The sequence below is a fragment of the Diachasma alloeum genome, unplaced genomic scaffold, assembly GCF_001412515.2.
Source record: "Diachasma alloeum isolate Michigan unplaced genomic scaffold, Dall2.0 Dall_scaffold_00739, whole genome shotgun sequence".
Lineage (NCBI taxonomy): Eukaryota > Metazoa > Arthropoda > Insecta > Hymenoptera > Braconidae > Diachasma > Diachasma alloeum.
Window position 1 is genome coordinate 137,351 of NW_021680869.1, and position 10,716 is coordinate 148,066.

Below are 10,716 nucleotides of genomic sequence, written 5' to 3' on the forward strand. Positions count from 1 at the left end.
TATCATATCGCAGTTCCGCTCTCCGTAGAACTCGAGAGAAATAGGCAATAGGTTTATCGTTACCGATCTCTCCCTGAGAAAGAACTGCACCTATGGCAATGCCTGAGGCGTCAGTAGTTATTATAAAGGTTTCGAAAACTCTGGATATTGTAGAATTGGAGTTGTAGGGTAACACTAGCAGTAGATGGACGCTTAAGAAATTTTCGAGCTTTCGAGATCGATAAAAAAATACGTAATATATGTATGGAGCATCGGAAAGGGTCTTTTAGGTTGAAAAATTTATAAGGAATAAGGGAAAAATATTTAAAGCAAAAGGAAATAAAGGAAAATATGATAAAATTAGGGAAAATTGGGATACGGCCCAAACCCCCAATAGATAGACGACAGAGCCAAAAGATGGACGATGAGTTACCAGTAGATGGACGATGGTGAAAAATATTATTTTCATAGAGGTTAGGTGAACGTGTGATGTTTTTTTTTATTGAAACGGAATTGATACATAAAAAAACTGAATCAATCTTCATTGATTGGCTCCGTATCGGATAATTTTTGAATGTGACCTGGATCCAACGAGTCAGCTGGTTTTTATCCGCCTTTTCTCCCTCGTTTTCCAGGTATTTTTTGAGCCTGCTTTTCTTGCTTGATTTTCAATTTCGCTTCTTTGATCAGGAGTTTCATTGCGGCATCTTCTTCTTTCTTTTTCAGCTTCTCCATTCTCAGTCTATCTCGTTCTTCTTTAGCTACAGCTTTCCTCGATTCTTCCTCTTTCTTCTTCATCAGACGTTCCTCTGCTCGCTTTTGGACTTCCAATTCTTTCATCTTTTTATCCTCCAGCTCCTGAGTCCGGCGTTGTCGCCACTCAGCACCTGTTAAGGCATAAGACCTTCTCCTTTTCAATGCTCTCCTTCTTCTTCACTCCACCAGGTTTCGGCCAAGGCAAATTCCTATTCCACTCGTCATTCATATCACCCTTCAGTTTCGATAGTTGACCCTTAACTGATGAGTCGATCCCCTGAGCTGTCGAAGGAACAGTTTTGGTGAGATCTTTTGTGGTTTCTGGAATCCCATCACTAGTTGTTCCACACGTCACGTTGATCCGCTGAGCTACTAACACTTCTGGAACATAAAGAAAAATGTTATAAACTCATGAGCCGGAAGTTTTGAAACATAAATAAGACAGCTAGAGACCTTACCAGATTCAGTAATATTCAATTCTTTAGCGTACTCCATAGATACTTCATGCTCAGTACCTGAATTATTAGCATTTATATCGATACCCTCATCAATATGAGGAATATCTTGGATATTTTTATCATCTTTGGAAGATCTAAGTTCATTATTCTCTACTGGACCAGTAGCATCTTCGATGTCATCACTCAAATTAATGATTTCTCCACAATTAATAAGACTAGATAAACTTTCATCGATCTCTATAATAACATTATCGTCTAGCTTATCAAACCCCTCGAAGGGAATAGTACAGCCATCATCTTTAACATCATTGGAGATAAGAATTTTCGGAAGACTAGAAAATTTACTTGGCTTCACTTGTGTGTGACTGTTCATTACCAACGGAGAACTGGTGGTAAGCACATGCTGATCATTTTCCAAACATGTAAGAGATGAATCTCCTCCTATCTCGACCGTATCATCAATAGCCTGATGACTGGATTTTGAGCAGCTGTGAGGGATAGGGGAAAGTGGATCGTCTCTCTGATTTTCGCCACCAGATTCCTCACCGAGGGGAGAAACATTACGAGAACTTGAACATGGTGATTTTCCACTTAGCAAGGTTGTACCTCCATCAGCTCTATCAGTAGGACCAGTTGAACGTTGAGGATTTGGATGTGGCCCTAATTCTCCAACTCCCAAGGGAGTGTCTCCATCAGTTTCATCACTGAGGTCAAGTCGACTCTGTGGGCTTGAAGGTGGCTGTAATTCTTTATCTGGCGAAGAGTTGTTTCTGGTAGAGATGCACTCTATTCCATTCATGCAAGCTTCCCATATAGGATAATTCGGATCTCTACAGAGTTCACTGATGCTCTTCAGATGACTGAATTCTCGTACTTTCTCTTCGCCCAGAAAGTGACGTAAAAATTTAGCTGTAGAAACCAAATCATTTTGTGTGAGCTGGGGATCGAGCCTGGATGAAGAGGATACCTCAGCTTCTACGGGTTCAGGATTTAATTCGATGCGTCGAGTTGAGATACATTTAGTGTAATCGGGAGCATTCTCGTCGAAGGGATAAAGCCCACACGCTCTGAACCCATTCTTAATCCAATTTTCATCAATTTGATCAAAAGCCTCTTTAAATAATGGAGCAAACGTCATTCTAGAGATTGACTTCTGAGTCTTCTGCTTATAATCCTGAACTACTTTTCTCCACTTGGTCTTCAGGGGCTTGAAGATCGCTACATCACTAGGCTGAATTATGTGGGTTGAGTTTGGGTATAAGCAGTACAGTATAATCTTGTGCTTGACACAAAAATCACTTAATTCCAGCGACATATGTGATTTATGTCCATCGAGGAAATACATCACTGGAAACTCCACTTCGTTTGCTATGCACCAGGGATAAAAGTGATTACAAATAGAAGCTGAAATCATCCATCCTGAGTCGGACCTCCCCACAGGCCAATCGGCAGGAACTGACTCCCCCACCCACTGTGGCATACGTTTATAAGGATAGAGAATCATAGGAGGTAGTGAGACTCCAGCAGCAGAGAACGTACAAAGAACAGTCATCGATTCTTTTTCCTTCCCTGATGAAATTTCATATACATCCTTTTCACCTGTTTCTCCCAGAATTTTTCCACTCTTAGGACAGAATCCAACAGACGTCTCGTCGCCGTTGAACATGCTTCTATGTCTCGTAAGAACGCTGCTCTCACCATTTTCCTTCACGTGACTGACGACTCCTCGAAACCAGTCTGTGAGTTGTGGTTCTGTTAGAGAGGCTCGACCTTTTGACAGAACCTCAGTTTGTTTGATCGTTATTTCTGGTTGTCTTGCCAAAAACAGCTGTAACCATTTATCCCCAGGTCGCTGATCAGTGAATGGATTAGGTCTTGGTACCTCTCTCAGGACCCTCTGCACAGCGTCCTTCACCTCATCTGGATGCATTGGAAACCCGAGACGAGCCTTATGTAAAATCCATTTCACTATTCTACTCTCTTCTTCAGCTGTGAGGACTGTAGAGGGAACTTTTTTGGCAGTCTGTGGAGTTTTTCCAGAGCTTTTTGCATGCAATGTTGACTTGGGGATTCCATGTTCTTTTGCTGCTTTGGCAATGCTGACCCCATTGCTCACTGCCTCTAGGACTTTTGCAACGTCATTCGGCGAATAGTTGTGTGTCTTGTAGACTCGTGGTGGTTTTGACTTTGACATCTGAAAAAATAGGAATTCTCCACTTTGAATATGGACAAATCATTCAGTATTCATAGTGACTAATAGATTGATTTCCCACTTTCCACAGAAAATGAAATTATCTCGCAAACGAACGGTTTTTTCAATGAATGTCAGAAGACAGTTTTTCCTAAATTTCCTCAGCTTCAAAAAAGATTTTCCAACATTTTCTCCTCAAATGAGTTATTTATTAATGGGAATTGACTGTTACGGTTAACCACATGGCTGGTCGTCCATGTAATGGTTTAAGGTTAGGAAACTGACACCTGAAGATGGACGATCAAATTTACCACTTAGACTTGAAATTTTTTATTCTTCCATAACTAACATTGCAGAATAAAGTATACTGATAAAGAAAATAGAATACATACCTTCAATAATCCTCATTAAATTTGGTTTCTTTCACATTTTTCACGACAGTGCAACTCACTGGCTCTACTATTTCAGCGCCACTGGGGTACATGGGTGAACCTCGTGACTATATCTTTTTTTTTCTAGTTTAAAATGCTCCGCTATCGGAATGAAACAATTACCTCATTATTCCATACGGGTGTCATTATCAAATTAAAAAATGAAAAATAAAGTTATCTCATTATTTTTTTTAGTAATATTCAATCAAAGGTGAAATCGCCCATCTATTGAGGGGCGTCCATCTACTGGTAGTGTTACCCTACATAGCCCTTCTTTCAGTGTCTCGAAAGCACTCTGAGCTTCTGGAGACCATTTAAATTCCATATCATTTTCAAGTAATTTAGTCAAGGATTTCGCACTTTTGAAGAACTTTTTAATAAAACGTCTGTAATATCATGTTAAACCTAGGAAAGAACATATATTTTTTTGTCTTTTAGGCACTGGAAATTTAGCTACAGCTTCTAATTTCGGTGGATCAGGTTTTAACCTTTCCTTACTAATTACATGGCCTAAATAACCTACTTCCGGGCGTGAAAATTCATATTTATCCGGTTGTAGTTGTAAATTCGCTTTACGCAATCGTTACATCAACGCTTCAATTTTATTTTCATGATCTTTTAGATCTTTTGCAAAAACAATTGTGTCATGGTACACAAACATTGATGTACCTTGTAAACCAGACAACACAGTATCCATTAATGTTTGGAATGTTGCTGGGGCATTTTTCAACTCGAAAGGCATTCGGTTAAATTACCAATGACCTTTAGGTATTGAAAAAGCTGTTTTATGACTGTCTTTTGGATCCATCTCGATTTGATGGTAACCAGACACCAAGTCGAATACAGAGAAATATAGAGAACCTTCTAATTGTTCAAAAATATCAGTGATATTCGGGAGGGGGTAGGCAGCAGTTATCGTTTTTTCATTTAACTGCCTAAAATCAATGACTACTCGCCATCTCTTATTACCCTTTGAATCGGGTTTCTTGGGAACAACCCATACTGGACTGGTATAGGGAGATTCTGATTCTTTAATAATTCCTGATTGGAATTGTTCATAAATTTGTTTCTCTACCTCTAATTTTGTAGAATGAGATAATCTATACTGTTTAGAAGAAATAGGGATATCCGAAGTGGTCGGTATCCTGTGTTTAAATACTTTGGTAGACCCTAAGGGTTCACCTGGAATATGGAAACGATCTGACTATTTGTTTATTAATTTACTTACATGAGATCTTTCCTTACCTCCCAAATGATCTAATCGTAAGAGTTCATCAATTTTTTGGAATCTATTATTATTTTCTTCTTCTTTCATGTGAGTAACTGTTTTATTTACAATGTTAAACTAACTTTTTTCATTAATTTCTTGATCATAGGATTCGTGTATTTTCTCGCATTTACGTTCAACTAACGTGGGTACCTTGACCTTCACGTCATCGTATGTGGTATTATAAACTTGCATATACGCACGACCCTGAGCGTTACGTACCAGACAATCGCCTGCGTACACACCCTTACAAATTCTTAAACGAGGTATGTAGCCCTCGGAGACATCTTTATTTTTTACTCTAATGAAAAATGCTGTTTCAGAACAAGCTGGTAATTGCATAATATCGCTATCTACTTTTTCTACATTTTCGAAGGGATATTCTCTCTCATTAATTTTGAAATATAAATTAGCGTAATCGATTTTTGCTTCCGCGGTTTTGAAAAAATTTGATCCTAATAAATCTGTATAGGGGATTGGCATATTATCGGGTACCACATGGAAGGGAGCTACTTTACCCAACACATCCATGTTTATGCTACTGTTATGTCAAAGATGATCAATATCCCAAGGCAATTTAGGAATATAACATGAAACTAATCACTGACATAAACTTGAGTTTTAAACCGAAATGAAATTTGAAGAGATTCAATTTTAAGTAAAAACCGTAACTCGAGAAAATCACTCTTTATAGAGCAAGTTAACAAAACTGAATTTCAATTTTCAATATAAACTTCAAAAGAACTTGTTGGAGAAGAAACAAAGGTTGAAAAATAAACAGAAGAAGAATTTTGATTAAACTAATTCTTGCGAGTCTATATTTTGAAAAATCAAAAATAAAAGGAGAGAAAACAAAATTAATTTGTAATTTACAAATTCGTAGACTGTTAATTCCAAATTGGTTAAACTTAATTACACACACTTGCCGCGAATGATTCTACACAAGTGAAAGTTTGAAACGTAATTTAAATTGATTGAATATCAATCAAAACTGACTCGACTACTAATTTTTACAAATTGAATAAAATCAAGTAAGTTTGAAACTTATTTAACTCGAGTCAGAAGACTCTACTAAAAGAGTTATAAGTAACTCTTGAAATCGCCCAGAGGGTCGATGAGAAAATTCCACTTTGGGAATTGTGAGGGAACTGAGGAACTACCCGAAGGGCAAGTGGTTTTGTTAACTGCACTGAGGGTGTGACCTCACACACTTCTGGAGGGAAAACTCGGAGCCAATGGTATGCAATCTTGGGCCAGAGTTTCCCGCCCCAAACTCATCAGTCCCAATGTTTCAGGGTTACTCCATCCCTTCCACATTGAGACTGGAAAATTCGTTGGGGTGTGGGCGGACTTTTCCACCCCCAATTAACCAATTAAATTTGTTTCAGGAGTCCCATGTTCTCCCTCCACAATGTTCTATTGAAATAATTTAATAATTAACTTAATGTTTAAGAACTCAATTATTTATTATGAACTATTAATATTTCTTTGTTCTAAAACGCTTAAATTTCAAACGTTTAAAACAACTAACGCATCTTAAATAATTATTACTATCATTCCTTTGACAATCCAAAATTCTCCGAATTGAGAATTTTGGAAAATCAAATATTCCAAATGAAAAAGAAAGATCAATTCCGTTGTTTAATAGAGGATAATTGAATGGATTGAGAATATAAAGTTATCATAATTCAATTGACCTTTCAAATGACTGAAAAATTCTCCGATAGTTATCTAAAAAGACAATTCTTAATTCAAACAATTACGATAGTTCGATTATCAAATATACAACGTATTTATGAAAAAGCAAGTAGATAACATTGAAATATTATTGTGAAAAATATTGGCGTGGCAGTGGAAAATTTCCAAGGATTTGCGGGAGTGGACGAGACACTCTAATCCTGGTTAGAGATATGCAGGCAGCTGCATATCATAAACTAAAATGCTAGGGACAAATACAGTAAGAGTGTTTATTGGGCGCAATTAGGAAACTTGAAATTTCTGTATTGATTTTTTGGCTTACGATTGTAATAAAATTTACTATTCAGTTTTGGTAGGAGTGTAATTCGCTTGTAATGCTTTCATTAAATCATTTAATTGTGTGAATTTTACACCGTTTAATGAGTCTTTCACCGATTGACTCAGACATTTACGTTGAATTAATTTTGTAATATTTTCTTCTGCCGCGTCAGGAAGCGTTTCTTTTACTTCATCACAATTAACAATAAAATCATATAATTCGCTCTGTTTACCCTCAAAAATGGGAATACAAGCGACCGCATCCTTCAATGAAATTAATTGATTCGTACTTAATTGAGCCATATTGACTGGATTGTCTTCAAATCTATTCAATTGTTTCTCAATAAATCTTTCTAATTAGGCGTTATGAAATCCGACTTTACGATTTGTTACTGATTTATTTCGCGTATTATTGGTGTTATCATTTATCGTATTATTCGCGTCATCAGAAAACGAATTATTAGATTCATCGGATATTGAACCGTCCCCGTCACTCACGAGTGCATAGTCTAATTCTTCCGGCAGTTCACTATTTTTACTATCGGTTTTCTCACTGGTACTATTCACCCGTTGTGAATCACCTAAACCCGAATCTACCGTTTTATCTTGATTTCTCTTTATTTGACGTTTCGGTTTTCCATACCCGGGGAGTAACTCACTTTTTTGACTTCTTAGAACGCGTTTATTTTCTTCGTGCGAAGTAGAGAGTTCCGGAGGTGCATTTCCCGACATTTGTAAACATTTTCGCGGTAAATTAATTTCATTCAAGAAAAGAAAATATTATGTTTCGCGGTTTATAAGAAATTTATTTTAAACATTGTCCCTTCTTAAATCATTCCTCAATAGAAATTTCAAATTGAAGAAAAATGAAATAAATTTCTATTTTGGTGATTAGAAATATTGAACAAAAAAAAAAATTCAATTTGTTTTAGGACGAGTTCCTAATTTTGTTATGTCATAAATGTGACTGACTCCAAGGAAATTTAGGAGTAAGCGAACAGTCACTCGAGAAAAACTGAGTTGATAAATTTAAGAGAAGAAAAAGAGAGAGATATGTTTTGACTCGAAAAAAAATGAAAGAAAATAAATGAAATTAGGGGCGGGTGGGGCAAAATTGAACGGCGGGGTAAAATGGAATGGTACAAAAAACGTATATAGAGCGAAATTCAGACAACTTTTTTTTTCACCTTATGTGAGCTCAAAAATGATGATTCGGGGTTAAGTCAGTCTACTCTGTAGTTATTGCTACCAGCTGATCAATTAAAAACATATGATTGGCTGACCCCCCCTTCCCCTTCCTCCACCGCCACAAGGGNTCTACTCTGTAGTTATCGCTATCTTGTAATCTGAGGGAGATAGGAGAATTTTGATAGGGACATTTTTGTAGAGAATTTCAAGGGCTATAAAATGGGTCATTATCAAAATTTTGCTATCTTCATTGTAAAAAAGATAATTCAAGGTTAAAAAACGGAAGAAAAATCTGATGTCTGTAAATTCAATTATAGATTAATAGACTATTAATAGAAATAAATAAGACCTTTGTAATATTATTATTGTTCTGTGAATAAATTGAATATTAAAAAAAGGTCCTATAGTTTTTGAAAACCAAAATTCACTACCGTTACATTTTGCCCCACTCTCCCCTTTTCTTGAAAATGAATAGAAATCCGGAAAGTTAAGGTAAAGGAATTTTTGAATTTTCAATTGATTGAAAATTGAAGAATACATTATATGATTTAGTTTACAAAAGTTTACTCACATTTTGATTGAAAATTCAGATGAGTTGAGGAATTCTCATCCTTCTGCTCTTCAAAAATTTCGAATTCCAATGAATTTTCATTATTTTTCCCCTGTATCGAAATCAGTCAGTTTTGAAAATATTTAGTCAACTGCTCATGAAATTTTAGTTTTCTCTCAACTATTTAGCCTACTAAAGGAGAGGAAAATGTCACATTTTATCTCAAATCATTCGTTCTAGTGTCATACACTGAGAGAAAAATTGTCATAATATCACAAAACTAATTTCTTTTGCGAAATATTTCATCTCTTGAGGAGAAATTTCTTGGGATAAGAATTTTTTGTACCGTTCCATTTTGCCCCGCGTTCTATTTTGCCCCACAGTTCCATTTTGGTCCACCCTCCCCTACAAACCTGATTTTTTTTTTATGAGGAATTGAGGAATTGATTTTTTTTTGAAGGAGAGAAGGTAAATCAAAATAAAAAGGAGATTGATTTAAAAGTTTAAACTGAACTTCACAGGTCTATATTTTAAAATAAATCAATTTTAAAAGAAAATAGTAAAAGGAATAGAATTAATTGTAACTTACAGAAATTATCCTTAAATTATGTGTTTGTAAAAGAATCGAGTGTTCTCGATTTTACAAATTATGCCGCTGGAGATTAAATAGAGATTTCGCAATAAAAGTTCACTGATTTTATATAAATTTAAATTATTTGAAGATTTTAATTGAAATTAAACATAGTACACAAAACTCAACTGTTAAAGTTGATAAAAAAAAAAAGTCTACTGTGAGACTTGAAAATCTACGAAGGTCGATCAAATTCCACTTTGGGAATTGAAAGAAAACTGAAGGGAAACTGAGGAGACAACCGCAGTGTCGGTAGTTTTATTAACCGTACTGAGGGTGTGACTTCTGATAATTTCCAGGGACGACTCGGGGCCAATAGCGTAAGAACCTGGCCTAGAGTTTTCCCTCTCCAAGTGCATCAGTCCCATTGTTTCAGGGTTACTCCATCCCTTCCACATTGGAACTTCGAAATTTTGTGTTGGGGTGTGGGCGGACTTTTCCATCCCCAAATACCAATGAAAATTGTTTTAGGTGGTTTCTCTTTCCTTCTATAATTTTATTCATTTAACAATTAATTTCTTAAATAATTCTTACTTAGAAAAGAATATTCTCTTTCAATTAACTAAATTTTATATCTTAAGAATTTTCTAATTATGTCTATTTAACAAGAAAGTAATTAATCAATCGATTGAAACTTCAATTGAATTTGATTAGAAATTATTCATTGGGAAAATATCAAAGATCTCGTCATTTTCATTGAGATGAAAATGACAATAAGAGAAATGAAAATAGAATGATATTTTTCATCGAAATCGATTGAAGACTAAATTTCATTCTGGAATTTATTCTAATTGAATAATTTTATTTAATTCGGTGTCGTCTCCTTTGTTTTCGTTACTTCCTCAAAGATAATTATTTCAAACAATTTGAAAATTGATACATTGATTCGAGAATTTTTGATTGCATAATTTATCTATTACTTCAATAAAAATTCGAGAAGATCGGTTCTAATTGTCAGATCAAAATTATTTTTAGCGTAAAATGATTATCACCATTTTTGGAATCAATTGATTCAAAAATCTTGTAGAAACTTAAATAAATTTCTGTGAATAAAAAAAATAGAAGATCATTTACGACTTCCCGTGTAAATACAGCTGAGAGGAAATTTTGGGTAAAGCCTAAGTGCTGGATTTGTTGCTGTTATCTGACCCTAGGCGGATAGCAGGCCCAAAGTTTATTTGAAAGGAAAGTTCCACGGTTTACCAGTGGGAAGGGTCCCGCTAGAGTCGCATAGATAGCGGCTGTGAGA

At 35.6% G+C, this 10,716-nt stretch overlaps 1 protein-coding gene across 1 annotated transcript; it reads right to left on the minus strand.

Moving 5' to 3' along the window:
* Positions 1–478: 478 nt before the first annotated feature.
* Positions 479–2,556, minus strand: LOC107044421. The gene is made up of 2 exons (XM_015266291.1): positions 1,570–2,556; positions 479–1,116 (listed from the first exon to the last, which is right to left on the minus strand). The coding sequence occupies exons 1-2, from the start codon at positions 2,536–2,538 to the stop codon at positions 1,108–1,110; spliced, it is 978 nt and encodes a 325-aa protein (XP_015121777.1). The 5' UTR covers positions 2,539–2,556; the 3' UTR covers positions 479–1,107.
* Between the last annotated feature and the right edge of the window lie 8,160 nt (positions 2,557–10,716).

Coding starts and splice junctions, on each gene's coding strand:
- LOC107044421 (XM_015266291.1), bottom strand. CDS start 2,538: ATGTATTTCCTCGATGGACATAAATCACATATGTCGCTGGAATTAAGT.